This window comes from Amblyomma americanum, chromosome 7 (genome assembly GCF_052857255.1).
Source record: "Amblyomma americanum isolate KBUSLIRL-KWMA chromosome 7, ASM5285725v1, whole genome shotgun sequence".
Taxonomy (NCBI): Eukaryota; Metazoa; Arthropoda; class Arachnida; order Ixodida; family Ixodidae; genus Amblyomma; species Amblyomma americanum.
In genome coordinates, this window is record NC_135503.1 from 63,777,985 (window position 1) to 63,804,671 (window position 26,687).

General features: G+C 50.7%; 1 protein-coding gene across 1 annotated transcript in view; it reads left to right on the forward strand.

The window, feature by feature from the left end:
- The first annotated feature begins 5,763 nt into the window (after positions 1-5,763).
- Positions 5,764-26,687, forward strand: part of LOC144097739 (uncharacterized) — a 36,595-nt gene continuing 15,671 nt past the window's right edge. Inside the window, exon 1 of the mRNA XM_077630377.1 lies at positions 5,764-6,288. Coding sequence (XP_077486503.1) covers positions 5,764-6,288 — 525 coding nt within the window. The remainder of the gene's footprint in view (positions 6,289-26,687) is intronic.

Sequence of the window (26,687 nt, forward strand, 5' to 3'; positions counted from 1 at the left end):
CAAGAATCTGGAGCTGTGTTGCTCAGTTGGTGTGGCTTGAAGACTGCTCTGTGTCGCAGCTAAGGGGTTGCTTTCACACTTGACCGCAGTGGCTCCCTATGTTGCCTTGTGCGCAGCAGACGTTAAGGCTGAAATCCTGGAATCTCAAGCCGAATGGTTTTCCGAACGCGTCCTGTGGCGCTGGTGCTCCACTTGCGCTTGGCAAAGGTGCCACCTGATCCCTCCCACCAGTCTTGCGTTGACGGGTCAGCGATTGACTTATCTGTCGGTCAACTAAAATCAATAGACGTTTTTAGCATACCGTAGACGTACTAGCGGAGACGTACACCGGCTTACCGGACCCCTCCTGCACACGCGCAGTGGCTCCTCCTGACCTCAGCGCATGCGCAGGAGGGGTCCGGTAAACGGGTATACGCCTCCGGTAGTACGTCTCGGTATGCTAAAAACGTCTTATCTCTTGCGGTACTTGTTGCACGGCAAACGCATCTGCTCATTACCTCTAAGCGTGCATGTTCCTTGTGCGAATTTTTTCGTGCACTTACACGGTGATCACTTTGGGCTTGACCTACTCGGACCAACTTGTTCTACCATAGCTTTTTTTTCTTTTTGCTCAAGGCTGGACAAACGGGCACGGACAACAGGCACCTTGATTGCCCTGCCCTTCGCGATCACTTTTCCTGGAGAGGAAGAGATAGCCTCACCAGGAAAGATTAATTAGTCTGTTCGGCCCATTACCTTCCGATTGAATCTGTATTGAATCTGTCTACTTTAAGTAAAACAGTTGAAAGAAGAAGGAGAGAGAGAAAGCAAACACGCCCTCTGTTTCTTTGTCCTTCCGTGTCAAGTCATACGACGCCTTCTCGTAAGTCATCCAACGGTGGTGCAACGGTGAAACAAAGTTTCTCTGGTGAATGATTATGTGGGGTGGTGCTCAGAGGACGTCCTGTATAGATGACAGGAAACCGAAGGGCTGTTGCATGACCATCTGTCGCCTGTGGAGGCCATTGGCTCAGTCTGACAGTAATGATGATGATGAGTTTTAATGGTGCAACGGCAGCTTTGGACAAAGGGCGCTATGACACAAGGTAATTCTTGGTCTACACAAGGTGGGGTCGAAGACCCATTTTCCAAGCATTTCACGATTCATCCCAGAGGAACCGAGAACCAGGTCAGGGGAAAGGTGGTACCCATTGTACCACTGCTGGTATGCCCGGCGGCACTGGGAATCGAATCCAAGCGCCTACCGCATGCGAAGCGGATGCTCAAACCTATAGGTCACCACTGTGGCTTGGGCTGAGTGTGTCAAGTCCAAGTCTCAGCAGCAGGATCCCGAAGAGACTCTGCCATAGCTGAAACAGGGCCACATTATGCTGAAAATGGCACCAGGCCACACATTGGTGACACACTGTTTGGGGCCTCAATATCCGCAGTCGCCATCGCTAAAGCGTCGGCGGAAACAGCCGGAGTCCTGGACTGAGGACCCCACCCACAATCCGCTTCGGTTTTCCTTTTAGATAATAAATGTTTATTTTCTCTCTATCTCTCTCCACAGAACTGCTCTTCTACACATTGGGGACACACAGTTTGGGGCCTCAACATCCGCAGAACTGCTCTTGCAAAAGAGGCTAGCAAGTTGTAACGGCCGCCAAAAATTTATGCGCCTTTGCACGTGGAGATGCATATGCCTGGCGAGCAGCTGCAGTCTCGGTTTGCAAGCCGTTTCGCGGTGCGTATAACAGCCCGGGTGAAATAATAGGGGACACAACGGAGGGAGGTGAAACGCGGGTGTAGATGTCAACGCATTTTACTGCCCGCCAGCTGCGTTAAATTGCCATTATTAAGGGTGGCATGGTGATTAGTGAAAACAGGAATAGTATCAGGCTCTCAACCTGCTGGTCGAGTCCACGGCTTCCCTGCAGATGTGCTTAATGACACTTTATTTCCGAGAGGCAGTGTGCGCGCGTTTAATACTGCTTCAGCGTTGCGTCCTACCGCTCGTTCCACGACATGCCTCGTGATAGTTGCACGCGCTGTGAGCAGTCCGCGAGAGACCAGAACCTCGCTCATCAGGCATGTCTGTGTATAGTGCACGGTTCTGTTACTAGTCATACACCATAACTACAGCGCAACGAACGGGACGCAGAAGGACACAGGCAGGGACACAACACCGCGCTGACCTAGTTAGTACGTCTACACCTTCAGATATACATCGTTTCGCCTCAGTTTTTCCGGCCTGCCTAGAGACTTGCCTCACCATGGCCAAGAGCTCCACTCTGGATTTCCTTGGCTCAACCGCAAACTTGGGCCCCAGGGCTGAGGACTTGTTAGACGTTCCCAGGAAAAGAAATGTTCTCCGCGGTGTGGATTTGTTGTCCGGATGTGGACTCTTCTTCGGCAGAAGCGCACGAAGTCTGGGAAGAGTTTGCTGCCATAGGAACTCTGTGGTGCGGTCTATGCACCGTGACACCTGATGCCATTGTTTCCATGCGTGAACCGGTTCCGAAGACAGTTGCACCCGAAGCTTGAGGTGCTCCCTGTACACACGCACCTGCCACTGCCATTCCGCTCGGAGTAACTTGCCTTTCTGCCATGCCCGGCTGAGGGCTGAACACCGCCCAGTAGGACGAAACGGGCGAAACGTGCATAGCGAGAAACGTTCGGTTTTTGCGTTCGCAAGAAGATCCTTCCGCCATAAGTCTTGACCCTACTGGGGCGGCGTTTAGCCCTCAGCCGGACATGGCAAAAGATAGGCAAGTTACTCCGAGCGGAATGGCAGTGACAGGTGCGTGTGTACAGGGCGCACCTCAAGCTTCGGGTGCAACTGTCTTCGGAACCGGTTCACGCATGGAAACAATGGCATCAGGGGTCACGGTGCATAGACCGCACCACAGAGTTCCTATGGCAGCAAACTCTTCCCAGACTTCGTGCGCTTCTGCCGGAGAAGAGTCCACCATCCGGACAACAAATCCACACCGCGGAGAACATTTCTTTTCTGGGAACGTCTAACAAGTCCTCAGCCTGGGGCCCAAGTTTGCGGTTGAACCAAGGAAATCCAGAGCGGACGGAGCTCTTGGCCATGGTGAGGCAAGTCTCTAGGCAGGGCCGGAAAAAGTGAGGCGGAACGATGTATATCTGAAGGTGTAGACGTACTAACTAGGTCAGAGCTGTGTTGTGTCCCTGCCTGAGTCCTTCTGCGGTCCCGTTCGTTGCGCTGTAGTTATGGGATATAGAAACCAACTCGCCCAACAACTTACCTTGTCGATAGTCATACACGAATCGTGTAACTAAAGTCTAATACAACTCAAGAACAAAGCGGGTTTTCCCCCGTGAAAGGACCCCCCTTCCAGCCAGTGGCGTCGGCCTATTCTCATGACACTGATAGTGTGACAATGCAGGGAGTGGCAGATGAAAGGAGTTAGTCTTCTCCCTGCATTGTCACGTTACCGGGGTCATGAGAGTCGGCCGGCGCCATTGGCTGGAAGGGGATACTCTGACGGAGAAAAGTCGCTTCGTTCTTGAGTTGCATGCGACCACAGCTTCCTTGAGGACGTTCATATGTTCGGAACTCATTCTTCGTTTCTAGAAGTCACATTACAAGTTGCTCTTGCTTGACTCAGCCAAGAGAGAGAAAGGGAGGATTCATGAAACATGCCCGGTGACTGATAGAGTGGCACCACAGTCAGCCGTATATATTTATCGGCCCGAGGAAGAGTGTGCAAGGTAAAACACTTGCTAGAGTTGTTTCGCGCATGCGCCAAAACCGAACTACGAATCAGGCTGGCTCCGAAACCCCGGAACAATCGGCAGACGCAAGGCATATAAATAAAAGCGCGAAAAAGGAGAGCGCCCGTGTTTGCCCAGTAATTGGCGCGTTTTTCGCTCCTCAAGGCTGCGCGCTCGCCGCCGCATGATATAAAGAACGCGCGAGGCAAGTAGTAATAATAACAACGCATCAGGCACGCACAAACCAGAGCGAGGAATATGAAGGGGGGGAACTGGAGGAGAGGGATGGGGGGGGGGGGGGGGCGGGGGGGTCGCCTTCCGTGGCTTCGGGACCGATTAAAATCTGGAACAGAGCAGCGGCGCGGCGTCGGCAAGCGCGCGCGGAACGCTCTCGGGTTTCGTCGTGCCTCGGCAGGGGCTTATCGGAGGGTCCCATCGCGCGGAGCACACACATTGCAGGGGCTCCGGATGGGCCTCCCTCGCACACACGCACTCCCTGCCCTCTTCCCCACCTCTCTTCCCAATTGCTCGCTATTACCCGCGCTCGGCGGCGGCGTCGACAGCGAGCTATTGCTTCGGACTTCGCTTCTTCCTTGACGGGCCGCCCCTGGTGACGGCAATCCCACCCCCCCCCCCCCCCCCCCCCTTTGTTGAGAAGATCGTCCTCGGATCCGCGCTGAGCACGCGGTGATCAAACCTCGCCGGGCTGAGAGCGTTCGGGTTCGGGCTCAGCTCCGTCGTCACGCGGTTGTTTGGTTTGTAGACAACGCTTCCAGAAGGGCGGCGGCGATAAGGGGGGGGGGGGGGGGGGGGGAGAGAACAGGATTGCACCGCTAGGGATGCTGCGGTGTTGACCCGGCGAAGGATGTATTGTTTCTTGGCAGGCTCCACCAGGCAACACGATGTGTTGAACTTGTCGAGTAACGAGAACGTTCCTGGCAAAGTACTGGGTATGTGTCGCTTGTTGGAAGGATGACATGGGGTGCTCTCGGTTTTTTGGAGTAGCTGAACGGCAACGATGGGGGCGAAGCGACCTACGCCTGATTGGTTTGGGGCTAGCCTCTTCTTGTTACCAAGGTAGTGCTGAAGAAGCAAAAATTCAATCCTCTGCTTTTGCCGCTCAGTGACATAGATGACAAAAAGTAGTTGACTTGGTTATACCTGTGTCCGAATCTGACAGTTTGGTAGACCGTGTTGTGTATTCTGTCTTTTTTTTGGGGGAAGGGGAGAGTGCGTCTTCCACGAACGGCATCGCTGACTACTGCCTGTGTTTCTCGTCGCCCGTGTGCCCTCCTTTGAGTTTTGTGTGCGTGTGTTTCCTTCGCACGTGTGCACGACGGGGGTGCCATTGGGGACCGGAGCAGTGCGGGACACTCCCAGTTTTTGGAGCGCCGGTGTCTGGCCCGGGATCGGGTTTCGACGACGGCGCCCGGGAGGCGAGTTGGGCAGCGGAACGGTCGGATGCAGCGGAAAGCGGCCGGGCCCCTCGGACTCTCGGCAAGACAGTGGCTTCTTAGACGGCAGAGAAGAGAGACGTTTGTGCCGGGTGTTCCGTCTGACCACTCTTTGTGTATCCGTAAAGTTAATACAGTTTTCCTTGTCTGTTTGTTAAAGAATACGCCTCCGAGTCGTCACTGTTTCCTGAATTATTCACCGTCGCACGATTCGATCGCTCTCCCACACGAAGTTTTTCTCACAAAGACAACATGGTGCCGAAACCCGGGAACTGCAATCTCCAGGACTTGGAGATCTTCTGAAAACTGGAACCAGGCTGCGACGGTAACGGAGAAAGTGAGTGACGCCACGGTCCGTGTTCTGCGCAATCATGCAGAGATCGAAAGAAAAAGAGAACAGCGCGTCGACAGCAAAATACCAAGCTGATCAACGAGGCCAAGGCAGCTGTTGGGCGCGACAGACATCGGAACGCTGTGCTCCCTAATCGAAAGACTTGCAGCCAACAACGACGAGTTGCTTAAGCTGAACGCCGAATTGGAAGATTCTGTTGCCGATGAAGACTTCGCTTCTGAGTTTGAGACGGTCATGCGGTACGAGGACGCAGCCAGGGGCATGCTTGGACAGCTCAAGGCGAAAGAAGCTGAACTGCTCAGAGCTCCTCGCCTATTGGCTACACAGCCGGCAGAGCCACAACGAGGAAGCCAACATGGCGGCGGTGAAGCTGTTCACCGCAGTGCAGTCAAGCTGCCCACCCTTCAGCTGCAGACCTTCAACGGTGAGCTTCGACAGTGGCGCGGTTTTTGGGAGCAGTTTAAAGAAGCCGTTGATGAGAATGGAAACCTCACAAAGGGAGAAAAGTTTCATTACTTAAGAAGCCTTCTGAGCGGAGCGGCAGCGTCATCGATAGCCGGACTACAAGCGACAGGGGAGTGCTACGACGATGCCGTAAACATTCTGTCCAAGCGCTTTGGCGACACCCGGCAGATTATACAGGAGCATCTTGCCCAGCTGAGATCGCTACCGTCTGTAACGTCATCGGACGACGTGCGAGGCCTGCGGAAGCTCGTGGATCACGTTCAGTGCCATGTGCGTGGACTGAATGGGTTGAAGGTGAGCTCGACCACTTATTCTGCCATGATGATAGACATTCTTTTGAAAGCCCTACCTGCTGACATCGTCGTGGGCTATTATAAACGGCTGGCCAACACTCCGGAGTGGCCGCGTTCAGCTAGCGACACGCAGAACGGTGAGCCTACATCTGTCACGAGCCCTTCAGACGGTGAGCTGGAGGAACTTCTAACTTTTTTTGACAGTCGAAGTTGAAAGCCGGGAAAAGAGCGGTATTGACAGCAATAGAGACAACAAGCGAGTCAGACAGGAAAGCGAAAAGAAATCGTTGTCTCTCCCGCCGACGTCTGCTGTACTGCACACAACTTCCAAAGTAAGGGAACAGTGCTTTTTCTGCGGCTCACTTACTCACAACGCTGCAGATTGTGACAGTGAAATAAACAGGGAGGAAAGATTGCAAAGACTTAAAAAGGACAACCGCTGCTTCCGATGTACCTTGAGAGGACATCGCTCGAAAGACTGCCGCCGCCGACTGAAATGCGGGAAGTGTAGCGGCAGACATGTTCTATCAGTGTGCGATCCAAACTGGAAGCCGAAGAAACTAGATGTGACTCCAAGATTGGAGATTAACAGCTTGCATGCAAGCAGCCGAAATTCCCTCAACAATGAAATTCTTCTGCAAACCTGCCGGCTTTGGGCTATTGGAGAAGGTAGGCGCGGTTACATTCGAGGAATCGTGGATGGGGGAAGCAACCGCACTTTTATCCGTGAGGACATCTCTAAATTTTTAGGCCTCAAAGAAAGTGGAAAGACCTCGATCCAGCTGAGTACATTCGGGACCGCCACATCAGCACCAGAAAGACGTCGTCTAGTAGAAGTGCATCTTCGCAGCCAGTACAGTGACAAGGAATACATTATAGAGGCCATTGAGGTTCCTTTCATCTGCAACGACATAGTCCAGGTGCCTGTCGAAAACAACTTTGTCAGAGCAATAGAAGAGACAGGACGGCCCATCGCGGACAAGCTTCTATTGCCGGGAATGCCAGCGGTACCAGGAATTGGGCTTCTTATTGGCGCTGAACACCTGTGGAAATTCATGACTGGCGAAATTCAACGTTTCCAGCAAAGCGCTGACTTGGTTGCCCTGGGGTCGGTCTTCGGTTGGATGTTTCAGGGTCCGATATCCGTGCATACCTCAGTTGACAGTTCAGCCAACTCCTGTGTCCTCAGGGTAAGCACAGTCCTCGAAAGCACGGAAAGACTTGTGAAAGGCTTCTGGGAATTGGAAAGCATTGGCATTATGGATCATACCGGAGGGCCGAATGAGGAAGCGGAAGCGATTGTGGGTCAGTTTGAAAGAAACATCATGAAGAACGGCCGCTACGAAGTCGCCCTTCCGTGGAAAGAAAACAGTGGACAACTTTGTGACAACCGCTCACAGGCACTAAAGCGACTGAAGAGCCTAGGGAAAAGAATTCAGCGCACTCCGGAATTTGGCGCGGAGTATGAAAGTACAATGCGGAGCTACATAGATTTGGGCTATGCCGAACGTGTAACACCTGAACAGCAAGCCATCGATCAGGCTTATTACATGCCACACCACGCTGTTTTGCGCAGTGACTCAAGAACGACTAAGCTACGCATTGTCTTTGACGCCTCCTCACATGAACAAGGGTCTTCCTCCCGGAACGAACATTTGGAGAAGGGGCCTTGTCTCTTAGCTGATCTGGTCAAGCTGCTGATTCGTTTTCGACTTCATCAGGTCGCTTTGACAGCTGACATTGAGAAGGCATTTTTGCAAATCAGTGTCCGAAAAGAGGACCGAGACTCCCTGCGCTTTCTCTGGTTTAACGGCTTGCCTTCAAAGGAAGAACCTGATCCTGAAGTAGAAGAGTGGCGAATGAAGCGTGTGCCGTTTGGCACCAAGGCTAGCCCATTCCTGCTAAACGCCACCCTGCAATACCACCTTAAGACAGTTGAGGAGCCAAAGCAGAGAATAGCTGCGCTTCTGGCGGAGTCGTTCTACGTCGACGACCTGTTGCTTAGAGCAGACACAGAAAAGGATGCGGAGGAGATTTTCGCGCAAGCCAACGATATTCTTGGAGCTTGCGGAATGAGTTTGCGAAAGTGGTCGTCGAACTCAAAGCGCTTGCAAAAACCTATTTGCGTCGCAGGAGGGACGGGATGACTCAACTCTAACAGTAAAAACTCTTGGCCTTATTTGGAATCCTGCAGAGGATACGATCACCGTGGCCACCAAGTCTCTCTCAAGCGTTTTGGACAGAGAGCACAACTGCAAAAGACTTGTTCTACCAACCATCGCCAGAATATTTGATCCTCTGGGATTGCTAGTGCCATTTACCATACAAGCCGAGGCACTCTTTCAGGAATTGTGGCAACGGCACATCGGTTGGGATGACAAATTGCCCAATGATATTTTCAGGAAGTGGGAAGACTGGAAGTCGGAGCTAATGGACCTTTGTTCACTGACCGTACCCCAATGTGTAGTGCTGTTCCTGTTTGGGGCCGGGAGGTTGTTGTGTATTCTGTCTTTTTTTGGGGAAGGGAGAGTGCGTCTTCCACGAACGGCATCGCTGACTACTGCCTGTGTTTCTCGTCGCCCGTGTGCCCCTCCTTTGAGTTTTGTGTGCGTGTGTTTCCTTCGCACGTGTGCACGACGGGGTGCCATTGGGGACCGGAGCAGTGCGGGACACTCCCAGTTTTTGGAGCGCCGGTGTCTGGCCCGGGATCGGGTTTCGACGACGGCGCCCGGGAGGCGAGTTGGGCAGCGGAACGGTCGGATGCAGCGGAAAGCGGCCGGGCCCCCTCGGACTCTCGGCAAGACAGTGGCTTCTTAGACGGCAGAGAAGAGAGACGTTTGTGCCGGGTGTTCCGTCTGACCACTCTTTGTGTATCCGTAAAGTTAATACAGTTTTCCTTGTCTGTTTGTTAAAGAATACGCCTCCGAGTCGTCACTGTTTCCTGAATTATTCACCGTCGCACGATTCGATCGCTCTCCCACACGAAGTTTTTCTCACAAAGACAACAGACCGGTAAGGTTAAACTCACTGGCAGTGCGGCAGGGTGCGGTATGGCGCGGGCACAGGTTGCAAAGAAATTTAATTTACATACGTATGCATGTTGCGAAATCTACAGATAGATCTCAGACCTCAGGTCGACTAAGGTTTCATTTGTTTTTCGCAATGCGCATCACACTACTACGCTACGCGAGTGAAGTACGCAATTTACTCTGAGTAAGCTACACTAAAGCTAGGTGCACAGAGAAGGAAAAAAAAAAAACACCCAGAGAAATGAGGCACTCTTGGATGAAATTGATTTACACCTCAGTGTAATGGTCACATTACAATGCAACGTAATCGCCACGTGTAAGGACATCCTGCAGTGGAGCCCGGTGCTCTTAATAACACGTTATCTTGGTCCGCATAGGCCCTGGGTGATGTGTAGCTAAGCTGCCTGCTGCTCTGGGGTTATCAGTCAGATGAAGGTAGGCTTCCCTCTACCTCTCGGTCACACGCAGACAGACGCCATTGTCTATGCCCATAACGCTGCCTCCACCTCATTGTTCCCTGCAGTTCTTTTAATGCGATTTAATTATAGTTGTCGTCGCACCAAAGCCCCGACGATATCCGAGATGAAATTCGCTGGTTGGTCGAGAGAGGTCACGTGACATTGCGACGTCATCACAACCTGCCTGCCCTGGTGGGATCGAGAGAGCTCACGTGACCCTATGGCGTAATCAGAACCTGCCCAGCGTGGCAGGTGACAACAAGACCGCCGTATTGTGAGCAACCTGCCCACCGTGTCAGGTTGCAATTAAATTAGTTTGGCCGATAGAAGTTAGTGACGTCCTCACAACCTGCCCACCGGGTTATGGGCAGCCTACAGCAACCTAGATAGAGACGTGAAATAAAAAAAAATGTGAAAAAATATGAAATATTCAAACGTCGGTACCGTCTCATCATAGCGGATACCTGCCACTGTAGCTAGGAGTCCGAGTATGGCGCTTGATAGACCGACAATTGTAAAGCAACTGGCGCATACATACACAGAATCTGCGACAGATGTGAAATCTAATGCTATCCTATTCCAGTCTCAACGTTATACTTAAGGGTCCCCATAATTTTTGTTTGTTCTTGTTTCTTCTGTGCCCCTATATTATTCCTTCGAGCGGCTCGTTGAGGGCGTGCCGAACAACGCGATGGTTGCCACAAACAGCGACGAGCTTTATTCGCAATAAGGCAGTCTCGTGTGAGCGTGTGGATTCCTGTTCAAGAGCGAAAGCTCTACTACTCGAGGCACAACTTAAAGTTTCGCCTGGGTTGGCGCATTTGACCTTGAAGCCCGACCAAGGTCAAACCTAGCACACATCCCCAATACCTGACAATGTATTACTATGTGTCTTGCTGCGCATGGTGACAAAGCCAGAAACCACGTGACTGGTGGCAAGTGGTCACTTGACCTCTGACCTTGACCTTTAGAGCTGAGATTCGCATCGTCTGATGGTATATCCATGTGATGATGTATAACCATGTGTAGCCATGCAAAACCATACAAAACCAAGCTTTCGCTTCGTCTATACTAGGTTCAGCCCAGGTTGAACCTCAGGCCAATTTTTTTTTTTAATCAGAAAGCACGCGGGTCTGAATTTTCAGAGCAGGTGGATGAGAACAAGTTGTCCCGCACAGTCTCTCAATGCGAGCACCATTCCCATTTCTTACCTAGGGTTCATGGCCGATAGCAAGGAGTTTTGCTGCACTCACTATCGCCCAACACAAGCTGCGAGTTCGTGTTCCAGTCCCTTTACTTCTGACTGACCGGCACTCTGGTAGGGTTATATCGGGCTGTCATGCTGAGTAGGGCCACTGTGTCGAACAAAGGACAATTCTGCGGTCATTAAGTGCCTTGCAGACTTGTTTGATCAGCACGACAACGTCTGATTGGCGTGGCCCAGTTCAGAGAAGAAAAAAAGTGCTTTTTAATTGATGACAGCTGAGTGCTTTAGAAACTGGCTGCGCGGCCCATTGGCCCCAAACAACTACCGCACCACCCGGCGGCGAACGATGTCGATGCAATCTCCGTTCGCCCCTGCACGACGCGACGGTGTTCTGCCGCCTTTCCAGCGGCTATGCATACGACCAAGCCGGCACTCACCGGTTACGAATCGTGCCCGCAATTTGCCTCGACCGTCCGCACGTCGTTTAGCGGCCGTGAATGCGTGCGTGCGTGTGTGCGCGATGCATATGCGATGCGCATCAGCGTACGTATCGCCGAGCGTCGGGGGTCATTTCAACGACCAAGCTCACACATGAATGCGTGCTCGAGTGTATCATTGTAAGTGTACACTGCTGTCCGGGTGTTCGCCTATGCTGCCGTGCGCGGCTTCGCAGCGGGGTGGTCTGCTTGGCGTGTGTACGTGTACACGCTCGCGAGATGGCGCTGCCCTCGAACACCGCCATGGCGTCGATGGAAATGAAGATAGCGGTCGGTTAGGCGATGAGATGCGCTGAAGAAGCGTGGCGCAGGGACCTGGATGTTTGATTTACGGGCGACCGGTGTCCAGTCTATGTGTTCTTCGCTATGATAATCGGTGCGAAAAGTACCTCGTCGTATAACCTACGCGTGACCTGAAACGGACGGGGTTTCAGAGCCTCTGTGTTTCTTCGCATTTGCCGCTCTTCGCGTTTTATTAGCACCACTATAGGACTACGTTAGCACTTAATTGCGCCAGTCCTCAGGCTCGCCGAGAAAGGAGTGAACGTTCTCATCGTTTGTGGGTATCCTCCGCAGCCGCCGTCGTAGCTCAGTTGGTATTGACAGACAAGAGCGAAGCGGCAGAGGCCTGCCAACCAGTGACATCGCCTTATACCTTCATGATGCTGCGGTCATTTGCCTTGCCTCTGCTGGCGTACACTTACTAGCTGCCGTGGCAGCTGCAAGTCGGTTCTGTCATTAGATGGAAGGCCTCCTTTGAGAGGGGGGGGGGGGGGGGGGTATAGTCAAAGTGAGGGGGACGCCATCTGCCAGTAGAACGGTGCCAGAGGTGGTGCGCGCTTCGTTAATTTAGTCCCAGGCAAAGTGATTTTATTCGCACAAAAGAGACTCAAAAGTCTTAGTTGGTGCATTCAGTTGTGGCTCTCGCCTATCCTCAGAGGACCAGTGCCACGAAGATACCGGCTAAAAATCTTACGCCAAGCAGTCTCCCTACCCTCCGTGCCACCTCACTACGAATAGCCTAGCGCCGTTACTGCTATATGCGGCTTCACTTTCGAGTTGCACGAAGCTGTAGAGCGTTATACGCGAGTCGTGAGTTTGGTCCTCATTGGTGTCATGGTGACTTCTGCTTTCTGTTAAACTTGTCAACTGCGTAAATAGTTACACAGTAAAAAAATTCTGGGATGATCGGATGATCAGACATCAGATGCGGCAATTCTGAGAAGGCAGTTGGATTTACTCTCGATGACTGCTTTCATGCTTTTACTCTAACGAAGCTTTTGCTGTCAGCCGAAGCTTCACACACGCGCGACTGTGAAGGTGGGCTGAAGTGGATCGAGGGTGGAGGGTGGAGGGTGGCAGGTGGCTGGTGAGCGGAGCTTCTGGAGGGCAGATGGCTTCCCGACTGCGTCTTTGAATTCGGACACCAATGGCGCTAAACTGATGACAGAGCTTAGCACAACTAACGCTGTTGCCACTATAGGCCATCACAGCGGAGGTTTGTGTAGGGGTTATAGCATCTACCTCGTATGCCGGAGGTGTTGGATGGGAGGTGCTGGCTCGTAGATGGGAGGTGCATTATCAGCGGCGGTTGCCCGGCAGTGAGCTGTGGTTACGGTCGTCACCGCCGAAGCCAAATTTTTGAGGGACGAGCTAAGAACGTTGTAAAACTCGGCAGAACAGCTGGTCATCTTCCATTACTTCTAGAGAAAACAATGAGTGCTGACGGGCAGCACCAGCGACTCACGCTGTAATGACCCGTGGCCTCTCAACGACAGCGGAGGGGAGGGTGTTAGGAGAGAGTGAAGGGCGTTAAGGAAAGGACCGAGACGTAGGCAGCCCTTCTCACGGGGGCACATGTGGGCACAGTCGCACATTTTCGGTTCCTGAGACAAAAACCTCGAAAATGATCTGGCGCGGGGGGGGGGGGGGGGGGGCGGGGGGGGGGAAGAAACCTTCCGGAGGGAACCCCAGTGCTTCCAGCGGGAACCGCTGCGCTCGAAGTGCGGGGCGCAAGTTGCAGGCTGCTGTCTTCGCCGGCATCGCCGTCATCACGGGCGGGCGCCCCCACCGACCTAATAGTAGGTTGGGGCCCCCGACGAGACTGCAGAAAAAAATACATGGAGCGAAAGTTTGTATTTTTCTTCGTGGTATTTTTTTTTCACTCCTGTAAAGGCCCTTCCTTGGGCTGGCAGTATAAATAAACAAACAAATGAACAAACAATACACGCTGGATGCAAAGACAAGAAGGAGCGCTCGCGAGCGAACCTTGTTAAGGAACAAAAACAAACAAAAGAAAGAATGCATTTTGAGACTTGCTTACTGCCCGCGTTATTGCCCGGGGCAGAGATGAGGAGTTACAAGAGGGTCATGAAATATCTGAGAAATGCGAGACAGCCAGATGAAGAAGCGAGAGATTTCAGTCGGCCAAGAATATACCGTAGATAGGCTGTGCATACCCTCCGTAAGGCGCATCTCAGGGGTGATCGAGCGAGGCGAAGAGACGAAGCTTGTAGCTGGGGCGCTGTGCGAGACGAAGATGCTTATAATTACAGGACCTGAGAGTGACAGAGCAGGGCGGGAGTGGACACAAGACACAAGTGGCACGAGTGGCGAACCATGCATGCAGGATGAAAGAACGGCCCGCTAAAAGTAAACCTCACACAAATAAAATAAGGTCACCGCGGTCGGTCGTACACAGTTCTTCTTCTCGAGTGGATAAGAATGTGGAAGAAATCTAAACGACGGAAAGACGCAGCAATTGGAGCAAATGCAAGCAACAGAACCACATTGCCAGCCGGGCCGTCTCTCACTCTCCCACTGCGCCGTCCAATTTTGGGAGTCCGACGCTGACCAAACTTTTCCTTCCACGTTCCTGTTATCGCTGTCATTAGGGCCATTACAGCTTGGCGCCCTGTCCCTAGCCCGAGGGCGCAATTCTTCGCTTGCACTAGCAACAGTTGATGCAGGCGAAGGCCCCCAAACACCCTCTCCCCGTCCCAGGCAGCTTTAGAGAGGAGCCGCAGTTTACAGGATGGCTTGCTGCTCGCAGTTGAGCGTATACCCGCTAAGCTTCCTTACGACCCTGCTGCCGTTGCTGTATATTTGCTTCGGCCGTCCCGTCCGTGTTTAGCCTTTTATGAGGTGTATGAGGAGGACCATTACACCGCCGAGCGAGCGCAAGCTAGCCGCGACGGGCCTTTCCTCCTCACTCTCCCCCTGCCCGCTCCCTTTGTCTTCGCGGCTTTCTTTCCCGCCATCCGTGTTTGCACTTCTCATACCCTCCGCTCTCCGTAATGCTCTCGCGCTCTTTCTTTTTTTACGAGCTTGTTCGCTGACCGCTCGATTATGCATTGTCGACAGGCGACACCACCGCGGTGGGCCTGAAGCTCAGGCGTCGTAATTTGCTTCCTTCATCCCTGATGTTAAGTGTCGTATTTTTTTGCAGCCCCAGCTGTCTGTGAGGAAAAGTAGGTCGTTGTATGTCGCAGCCGAAAACTACCGCTATCAAGTGCTGGCCAATGAGGGGCCGTTAGTGAGGTGGGCCGGGAGGGGGGGGGGGGGGGGTATGTGCTAACGAGGAAGCGTCTTGGGTGATCGTGCGGAGGAGAAGTTCTCATGGGCGCGATGGGGGCAGGTAGCGCTATCACTTTCTCTTCGTCCTAAAATAAGGAAATACAGTCGAACTTAATTATAACGAAATAATGGACATAACGAAGGACTTAGGATTCCCCTTGGTAGCTCGGTCAGCATGGGCTGCAACGAAGCTACGGCTACAATGAAATAGTCACCATGGACCTTTCAACTTTGTTATAACGAGTTTCAACTGTAATTACTCGGTTATAAGGGGGTAAACACAGCAGTAAAGGTGTGGGTAAGTAGGGTTTTAAACTTCCAAAGCTGTGCGTGGGGCGTGTGCTGTGAGAGACGCCGTGGTGGAGGTCTCCGGAAGATTAGACCACCTGGGGTTTTTAACGTCCACTCACATCGCACATCACACGAGTGCTTTGTGCATTTCTCCTGTGTGGAAAAGCGAACGCCGCAGCCGGCATTTGGCCCCGCATCTCGGACTCAGCAGCTGAACGGATAATAAGAAATAGAGGAGTAATTACTCTTCATAAGGAAGTGATCAAGAAAGCGCAAGAGTAAATTAGGAGCAAGTCTTTAATAATGGAGTCAATGAAGGAGTAGTAATTACTCCCTGAAGGAACACGAAGGTTTCTAAATAGGGAGTATTTAATAAGGAAGTCGATAAGGGAGTAGTAATTATTCCCTGGAAGAACACGAAAGGTTTCTAAATTTGGAGTAAGTATTTAATAAGGAAGTATATAAGAGAGTAGTAATTACTCCTGAAAGAGCGCGAAACGTTTGTATTACTCTTCTTTCTTTTCTCGTTTCACCATCGCTGTCCACTGCACGAGAGCACTATGCTATCGCCGCCCAGCTCCCCGGCAGCGGCCGAGAGCCATATCCTTCCCTTCATTCATTCTTTTATCATTTGTTTTATTGTTATCGCATCTTTAGTTGTTATCGCACTGAACGGCAACGAACGGCTCGACTCTCGTCGGCAGCATATTCCTGTTGGTTCTTAGCTACCAAGGAAGTCTAAACCGTCGGCCTTTTTGCAATTAAGGAGAATCTTCAGGTGACAAGACGTGCTCAGATGCGTGTAAACGCGATGTTCTGTGGGAAGCCGCGTAGGATTCGCCGAGTGATCGGCTGAAAACCTTAATAATGAAAAAAAGAGTAATACTAAACGAGGAACACGGACACTATGACGCGTCTCGCGCTCGTCTTGTTCACCATAGCTTCCTCGCAAGAAAATAGCAGGCAAAGTTTAGTCGATACGTGAATGCGTCTTCACGTTTCGACACGTTCGGGAAAACTGGCGACACGATGACCTGCTCGTCATTTCACGTTTAAAAAAAATTGTTTTAGTGCGGAAGCACTGCTGGGCGCTGGTCGTCCCTGATGCCTGCCCTGTGGCAGGCGGCACACCGAGTTGTGGACAACCTGCCAGGCGTACTCCTGGCAGACCCTCACCTGGACGAAGGCCTTGAAAGTAAAAGCCTTTAGGTCAAAGGTATTTAGAGTGAAGGCCTTCAAGGCAAATGCCTTCCGGGTCAAGGGGTTTCAGTAGAAGGAATTTAGGCCAAAGACCTTTACCGCGGTCAAATGGCTCTAGCACGTAAGGATATGAAGTGCCCATCGTAACTAGAGCTACTGCCCAATATTCCGCGCTTAGACATGCTAAACCGCCAGCTGTTCTGTTTTTATTCCCTATGGATGCCACCAGAGGGAAGCACCATATCGGACAAATAAAAATACACTCTCTCTCTCCCACTGGCCGTGTTAAATGCAAACAGCTTGCTTAAGGTACAGAGCTCTTCCCTTTTTGCACATCCTCCCGCAGAGCCATGAATGCGCGTTGTTTCAAAACTAAATGGTAAGCCTAATGGATCCCTCTAACTGAAACTCACCCTGTGGTCGATAAACCGATAGCCGTTTCCAAAAAAAGAGAACACGCGCCGCAGAGCCAACTTGCAAATCGGGCGCGCAAGCTAGTTTCCAGGCAACGCGGCGGCGTCTGATATCTCGCCGTTTATACACGGACGCAATTTGGGCGCCAGGCGAGGACAGTCTATTAGGACGACGCGCTGAGTGGAAATTGGGCGCGCGCGTGCAAGCGTGCTGGGGTGAGGGTCTCCCTTTATTTTTCTTGGTTCTGTTTTCTTTTCTCTTTCGCTCTCTCCACATGGAGCGCCCAGAACGCGATAAGGCGGCCCGAGGCCGCTCAGGCCATTAGTGCCCTAGTGTCGATTACTTTCCTTCCTGACACCCACGTGTCGTGTCGTCTTTTTCATGCTTCCTTGCATTTCGTTGCTGCGCGAGACCGGTGTGTCTCGAGCGGATTGCAATCGGAGTCCACGATCGAGGCGGCCTGCGCTGTGCGGCGATATAGTGTACCTTGCTGATTAAATGCGTATTTCCTTCCAGTGTGGGTGCAAGGCGAGAATGGCCTAAATTGGTGTCAGCGTCCGTATTTCTACTTTTTTTATTTGCTAATCAATTAACGTGCATTTTTTGGCACCAAGCATTGAGCTTTGGATTTTTACGGAGTGGTATAATATAGTCGGGGCCAAGATACAAAATAGTGGCGAGGTCAGTAATGCTGCGTGGAACTGAAGCGATGGACCCTTAATGAAGGCATTGCGTTGCAAAGAGGAATAATAGTAGAAGTGAGGACGCTGAGATGGTTGTTTGGAGTCACAAGAAAGGAGTCCGGAACGACCACGTACGAGGGACGGTCAAAGTCACACGGATGCTGAAAAACTCAAGAAGGAAAGCGGCTTTGGTTGGGTCATGTAATGATGATGGACGGCTAGATACTGAGCCATTTCCTTTCCCCAACAACCAATTTTCATTTTCGACGAATACAAACGAAACAAAGTTGGTTGTTGGGAATAGGTGGGAAACCGTTGTGAAGGAATATCTAAAGCTAGAAGGCTAATGGGGTGATGGATTAATGATAGAAAGTGTACAGGGCTCGTTAAAAACACCCAGTATAAAAATGCGACAAGGCTGCCCCCCCCCCCCCCATATATTTGCATGTATGCATATATTTGTAAGTAGTCTGTATTGGGGTTTATTTATTGATAAAGATGGCTTGATTGATTGGTTTTATCGAAACTGACTGACTGACTGACTGACTGACTGACTGACTGACTGACTGACTGACTGACTGACTGACTGACTGACTGACTGACTGACTGACTGACTGACTGACTGACCGACTCACTCACTCACTCACTCACTCACTCACTCACTGAAGAAGAGGAAAATGCACACAACGATAGGAAACGACCAGCTTTTTTGTGTGTTTTTCTCCTATGCGGTGAAGAGCCGAGTTTTATTATGAAAGTTCAGGCGCGACTGTGAACGCACTGACGTGATCCTGCGCACGCTATGTGCAGCCTGTTCGTTAAATATCAATTCTCAATACGCTGACGTGAAACAAACGCTGTCAAATCATCGAATCTTCAGAATGAGTAAGAACAACCATGCACTGCCCTAATCAGCGAAGGCGCCTCCAAAGCGGAATTGTATCGACTAATATTTTGAGTCACAACAGGAGGTTAATAAGCTCAATTCTCTCCTTGTCCTTTTTAGTCGTCTTCGGGCAGAGCAGGACCACTAGTTGCATCACGTACTTTTCTCTTTTTCTACGTCAGCTACTCCCACTTCAGACGTTGTACACAAAGCGTCGTGAGTGAGCGCGCTACGCGGCTGCCATAGGAGCGTAGGTATATGCGAAGTGACAGCGCGTATTCGAACAAAAACGACAGTGCCGCTGTACTCGTGTATAATTTCTGAGTGAAAGGCCTCCAACGCGCGCCATCTGGCGTGCGATCGGCTCCGGCGCCGAACGACCGAGCGCAACTAATGTTGGAAGAGTCGTAAAATTCTGTTCCTTTCTCACCTATTCTTGGCATCGTGCACCGAATGCATGCATCTCCCACTCCCTCGCACTTTATGTACATGGATGCACATTCATCTTATTCACTATATCGGACTTATTGATCTACATCGTATATATCTGGGAACAGAACCTATGCCGTAGTTTAAGCGGTTGCATTCATATATGCTCACACATCTCCTAGATTCTGACCGCATGCACAGGTGCTGATGAAACAGTACCTACATGGCCATGCACATATTTTCCGATTCAAAGCCACCACCTTATATATACGCGGTCATACAGCGCCACATGGGCACTAATCAACGCGTTTTGTCTAGGTCCCACCTCCTCCATACCATGCACACAGATCCTGGCCGCACGCACAGATGCTCATGCGGCATCATCTAGGTGGCCATGTATGTACATACTTTCCAACTCAAAACCACTACCGGATATATGCGTGGTCATACAGCGCCACCTAGGCACTAATAAACGTGGTGCTGTGCTTAGGTCCCACCTGCTCCATACCATATAACGTCTAGACCTTGGCCACATGCACAGGTGCTCATGTAACATCACCTAGGTGGCCACGCACATACTTTCCGATTCAAAACCACCACCACACATATACCTGTTCATACAGCGCCACCTAGGCACTGACCAACGTATTGTTGTGTCTAGGCCCCACTTTCTGCATACCATACAACACCTAGACACTAATTCAGGAATAACAATATGGTGACCTTGTTAATTCATATATTTAGACAGAACGAAAACACCCCAAGGACGAGGATAAGCTCGCCTCGATAACAGAGAATGCCGTTCTAGCCTCCTGATACACTTATTCCTACTTCTGAAAACTACTGAATATTTGCGCGACCATCACCGGGGCTACCTGCTCGATCAACAGCTTTCCAGGTGCGGACGTACGTGTCTGCGGCGTAGTGTGGATGCCACTCGCTCACAGTCGACGCGAAGACGCGCCGCATTTTTTACAGCCGCGCAGCAGACAACAGTCTCTCCCTTTGCACGAGGCGTCTGCAGTAGCGTTCTCGGCGGACTACGCACGCTATGGCTTCCTTTTTTCTTTTTGGAGTGTTTTTTTTTTTTTGTGTCGCGAAGAGCTCATAAAGATACAGGCCGCGCCACTGTGTGTGTGCAGCGGTGGTATATATGCACTCACATGCGCCCCCTTTCGGAGGCTCGCTGTATAGCGGGACGCGCCGGCAATCGCGCGCCGTGACAGAGTCCCTCTGTTTCGCCCTTTTTTTTTACGTCTTACTCCTTTATTTTTTTTCTCGCCCGTCTCTATACCCTTTCCGATCTTGAGCAAGCAGCGTGTATAAAAGCGCTTCTCGTTTCCTCAATATATACCGACGTGTCGCGAACAGGCCGAACGGATACAACGTATCGCGCTCCAGGCAGCGTGCATGCGACACGTGTGTGTGTGTGTGTGTGTGTGTGTGTGTGTGTGTGTGTGTGTGCCGGCGCGGTGCCTTTTCTTCAGGATTTTTTAACTGATTTTCTTTTTAATTTTTTCGTATTTGTACCGCGACACGAGACAGGTTCGTTGGGGGTTCTTCGAAGCGTGAAACGTTCGCTTCTACTATAGAGTGCGTGTCGCCTGAGTTCCACATATATTACACAACGACACGCTGAAGTATAGGTGGGCTTGCGTTCGTCGTTGCTAGGCTCGATCGATACTGTTCGCTTGACGAAGACAGTTTTGGTCATTCTTTCTTTTCGTGTCACTGTCGCTCGAGGAGTGGATGGTGTTGGACCCATTGTCGCCGACATCGATGCACGCTGTCGCGGTTCCTTTGAAGAGACGCCAAGCGGTGTTTCAAACGATCGTGAACGTTTTTTTTTTTTTAAATCTTGAACTGCTTCTCTCTAGTGGTGTGCGTATGACTGCGCAAGAGTTATGATAGGTCACCAACACAAAAATGTTGCGATCGTAACCTTGGAAAAGTGGTGGAAATTGAGTACGTTGAATGTGTTGAGACTTTTGGAGCCGAACAGACAGGGCGCCGGAGCATAATGGGCAAGACTTATGCACCACTGAGATAAAGTTATTTGTAGATCGCCGACATATGGAATGCCTCGTGACAACGGCTATAGGAGGCCCTATTTGCAGTTTCTACTTTTGGGCCTCCTGCTGTGTACACACACACACACACACACACACACACACACACACACACACACACACACACACACACACACACACACACACACACACACACACACACACACACACACACACACACACACACACACACACACACACACACACACACACACACACACACACACACACACACACACACACACACATATACATATGGCCCCTCAAACGGGCCCCGCATTTCCTTTAACTTGTCTGCTATATATATATATATATATATATATATATATATATATATATATATATATATATATATATATCCATAACTATGTACTGTGCCGAAAATCTGAAATAAAAATGTTCAAAAAAAGGTTCAAAACGGGATCGATGACAAGGAATAGAACTAAAGAAAAAAAAAACAGGAAGTTCAAAGACCTGAAAATCCAAATACAGGGTCACTGGCACAAGCCAGCAGCTGTGGTACCGATGGAATTCCGAGCACTGGGTGATATCTCCAAGGGTATACCCAATGCAAACGCATGATGACAATATTGTGATCTGAGAAAGCTGTGCCATGCTGTAATATATGAGGTTTCAAGGCAGAGTTTGATAAGTCATGGATACCAAATTCTACATAAGATCTTTGCCGTCTTCTTAATGATAATAATGTGTGGTTCTTGTCTTCCTGTTGTGCTCTTGACGATAGGAGTGTGTCGTATTTTTAGTGGTCATCTGCGCCAGTGGCAGTTGGCACAATCTTACCATCTACGCAACACTATCTTTTTCGCCCTCACCGCACTACATGTGCGTTGGCGGGATTTCAGTGACGTGGTTGCACAGAAAAACCTTGCGAACCAGGCATGCAATATTGTACTCTTCATCCTATTGGTTAAAGTGGTTCTCGATGTGGTAGCCCTTTTCCCCCAAAGTGGTCTGCGGCTGCGCTCCCATCCATTACTTCACACCTCTGCAACGGGATTATCGTCAATTTCTGCAGTAATTTATGTTCGGTTACTTCAAATACGAGAGATGCTGAGTTTCGCCTGCTGGACTGGAACTTTTTATTTATTTTTACTAACTGACGGATTGCAAGATGTTAGATCAAATTAAAGTTAAGAATGCCCTGATAGCCGAAACCCACGTCACTGTTTGACGTAGTTCCCAAGATTAGGGATATAGTTGTGCCTTGGGTGCAGTAATGTGTACATGCCGTTATAGGGGGGAACGAAAATATACCTGTGTACGACATCGACGCCGCGCTGCACCTTACAGCCCGGGCCTCTCGCCATCGGACTTGTGGCTGTTCACAAGATGAAGGAACATACCCGAAGACGATTGCAAAATAGTTAGATGCATCGATGGTTCCCTGTACACACATGGCAAATGACAAGCTTCTGGGTAATATAGAGGTAAGAATACGTTGCACTCACGCTAGTGACGTGTTTTTTTGCAGCGATGTGCCGCTCGTTAGGCGGTGCATGGCATAACCAGTTTCGCATCAAAGCCGCAATAGTCTGTGCTTTGGAATTAGCCACTGCGTATCATAAGCTGCCCAATTCTGTTGTTACACTACAAATACAATAAGCTCTTGAAACTATAAGGTACAGTTGGTTTCCAGACCACCTTCGGCAGCGAAGCACGCCAAGTATACGTGAGAACTGCCGCAAGGATTTAGTTAGGTTGGCTTCACCGCATGACAGTGATGAAAATGAGTGCATGAGACCGGAGGCCACCCTCAAACACATCCTACGTTCACCTAGTCACGCGGTTTCACGGCGCTAGCAGGGGCCCAAGGTCGCGCAGCCCGCTGCAATCTCAGCGCGCGAAAAGTGTTTAAGGGCGCCATTAGGAGAAGCGTCATTTGCAAGGGCCTTTCGATATATCGAATGTTCCCTTTAACGCAACTTCGATAAACGTGAACAATACTGCTATGCTCTTGCACTTGGTGGATGTTCTGACTTTTCGATGTAAACAAAATTTCGATATATTCAAGCTCAAGAAGTGAGGCGTTCAGTGGATAAGGAGGACATTCCATACGCTGACTTGAATGTAGCTTTTTTGAATTCGATCACTGGAAAAGGTTGCACACCCTAGGAGCGGAGCTTATCGAACATCGCTCCAAGTTTCCCCGAATCATCTAGGTGATATTCTAAATTCAAAGTTTGCTGATTATCAGTGCCGTTATCTTCATCGCTGCTTGCTTTAATTATGCACTGCAAATGAGCTCAAACAATCATCGTATACTAGATTATGCAGGCAGACGTTCCAGCTAACACAATACGATTTCTACGATTTCTAACTATGATGTGAACTGTACGTACTAATGCTGATTGTCACTGATGATTTTAATATTGTGTACAATAATTACGTAGGCAGGATTAGATCGCTCTCTGTCATTGAATTTCAGTCATTTTGGTCATTTTGATAACGACATCTTTTGGCCTCTCCTACCCTGGGGCCACACTTCTAAATTGACCCTTTAACGCCCGCGAATCCGCGCCGTACCGTTTGCACGCCGTTTACTCATTATTGCATTGAGCTTGCATAAAACGTTTGATGTCAACGTGTTCTCAGTAGCCAGTCATTTCCGACCAAAATGCTTGGCGTCACTGTGGAGAAACTGTGTGAAAAAAATAAGAGGGCGCAAATGTGTGACTTAGAGCTAAACAATTTTCTACTGTCCCTGGGCCTTCTAATTGGTTCGAGGGCTTCGACCAGGTGTTTGTCAAGAACTCGGAATAGCTGCACGAAATGGGCCAAATCTTAATTGTTGTCGATTGGCGACATGCCGATTTCTCAGATTTTAGCGGCGCTAACAAAATTTTGATATTGGCTTCTGAATGTGGGTAGATTAATCAGCAAAATGGGGAGGTAGTTAATTTTTCTTTCAATTTGGATGGATGGATGGATGGATGGATGGATGGATGGATGGATGGATGGATGGATGGATGGATGGATGGATGGATGGATGGATGGATGGATGGATGGATGGATGGATGGATGGATGGATGGATGGATTAGATTGGATTAGGAAATATTAGACAGACAGAGAGATGCTTCCCAACCATGTCTGATTATTGCCAATTGCCACCTAGGCAGTAATTTTAACGACCATTCTCTAAACCTATCTGCCAACTATTCTTTGTGTTCAGCTAAAGTACATTCTTTCTGTTCTCTCCGCCAGTCTTCCATCCGCTTCTTGTAACCACTTCTAGAAAAAAGGACCTCACCCGTGCTGTTTTTAAACCGCAAAGCATCTCGGATTTCTCATATAGACGAGACAACGCCTCCGCGTGGCCTTGCGCCGTCTGTCAACAGGACACGCTTTCAACGTACACAGATTTCCCTCGACACGTACTCGGAATATCGCGACACACTATATGCCAACTTGAACGTCCGCGTGTTTTCGTCACGGTCAGCCAGTTCCCACGACACGCACGCATGTGCGCTGTAAACAGCGCGCACAGAGCCGATAGGCATGCCAGCGACGCAGCCCCACCATCTGTGTACACACCGGCGCCAGGAGGTGTCCGGTTCACCCTTCGCTTTTCCGGTGTCCAATGTCCGTCCACCATCGCACGTTCGTCTAAACGGAAGAACTCGAGCACTGACCGCGCTGGCATGACGCATGTGCGCAGTTGGGAGTCGCTCATCGTGCGTGATCCACCATCGCTGCCGCCAACGAGGTGTCATGCTACCGTATACGGTCGCTCTATTTTATTCGCGTTCTTATTTTTCTTTTTCTGCTCCCACCTGTCCGTTTGTTCGCCTCTCGATCGGGGCGATGCGCACTTGAGTGGGCGGAAAATAGTGTCACACTATACGCCGAGCATGCACGACAACAATGATCAGCAGCTTGGCGCGTCAGGCGCGTGCATCATCTTTTTTCTTTCTTGTTTGCTTTATTTGTTGCTCTCTCGCTGCGCATTCCATGCCTCTATTCAAGGTCGGGACGACCCGGCGGGAAACCTGCGCCGGATTGGTTCGGTGTCTTGTTTCCCTTTCTAGCGTACGCTTTCACCTGAGAGTCACGTGTACAAAGTGCGGATTCAGATGCGATGTTGGGCTTTACAGCAGACAGGCCCTTCTGGCAAGTGTTGCCGGCGTGATTATCAATCAATCTATCAACCGTAACATCAGGATCTTCGGAAGAAACTTGTGAAATAAGTCAACCAATTAACCAATCAATCAATCAATTGTGTTCGCAGCGACGAAACGCCCCGTTGCTTGTGTTATTTACTGTATTGATTGCTTATTATACACACTGTTTATCAGTAATGCAGCGGCACAGTAAACTCGCATCACTTTACAGCTACGGCTTAAAGTCAATCCTGACCGCCATGGGCGATAATGGTTCACTCAGGTCCCCCATGTCACCTGAATTAACTGTGTGCATGATTTAACTGTACCTGTCGTATTTTCATTTTAAAAAAATGCCCTTGCAAAATTGTTTATCACCAACTAGCGCTGCTGTATTCTACCGTTCTTCGAATGGTAGCCCTGGTGACACACATCACCGACGACTGAGATTAGGAAGGCACGATGCCTGTCCAACCGGAAAGTGTGCGGCCATCAGGAGTTGCCAGCCTGTTTGGACAAAGAAAATTCGAGGGGTGTCCCTGGGTCCTCGGAACGCACGCAGCCGGTCATATATTTCTCCGCATATCTACGACACACTTGACGGTGCAGCGCCTCCCCGCTACGCCTCCGTTGACAGCCGAGAGGGCCTTCGCTTCGGGCGATGGACTCGCGAGGCTTCTAACGAGCTCGGCTCACGAGGGGCCAGCCTCACAATGTTAACGACTGGGCGTAGAGCGAGAGATAAAGGGAGGACACAGAAAGAGGCTCTACGGGTCGAGTGATGGCGACCAGTGCACGGGACCCCCCGGAGCATGCAACGCCATGGATTCAGCGCGACCAGGAAACTGCAGGTGCGCCTGTAGACAACAGAACACAGAGAGAAAGGTTCGAGACGTTCTTCTCAAAATGGACGACGCCCGCGGGCTTCCCGCTTGCTCTTCGTCGTCAGCGCCGTCTCTGGCTGTTTTCTCACGACCGTCGCTGTGTGACATTTTCCAGAGGGGTCCAGGAGGCGGACGAAGTTTGTCTCCCCGAAGAGAAAATAAGAAAGATGACGCGTCTGGTGGCTTCAAGTGAGCAGCAGCGGCTGTAGAAGTAGGCTCCGTGCAGAGCGCTGGAGAAGCCAATGGGCCACGCCACTGCGACGCCGCCGACCGCACTGAGGGGGAGATTCCTATCTCCCCACTCCCTCGGCAGCGGGGGAAGTGAACGGGGCCTGCTGTACAAACGGGACGTCCCGGCGACCGCGACCTGCTCGTCAGCCGGCTCCCCGCCGAGATAGGAAACGATGCCAAGGCACGACCAGGACGACCGTCTTTCCTGGACTGTCTCGCGAGGGGCCTCTCCCGTCCACCCGCCTTCTCCTCCCGGGCCACCTTTTTGTCTGGCTTTCTCGCTTTCGAGTGTTGATGGTTTTTTTCCCTCTTCTCCTTCCCGCGGTTCCCTGCTGCTGTTTTCTTCGCGGGCGTTTCGTTGTTGTTTTGCACGAACGCTCTTCCCGCTTCAGTTCTTGACTGGCCACAGTGAAAGGGCGGGCAACCG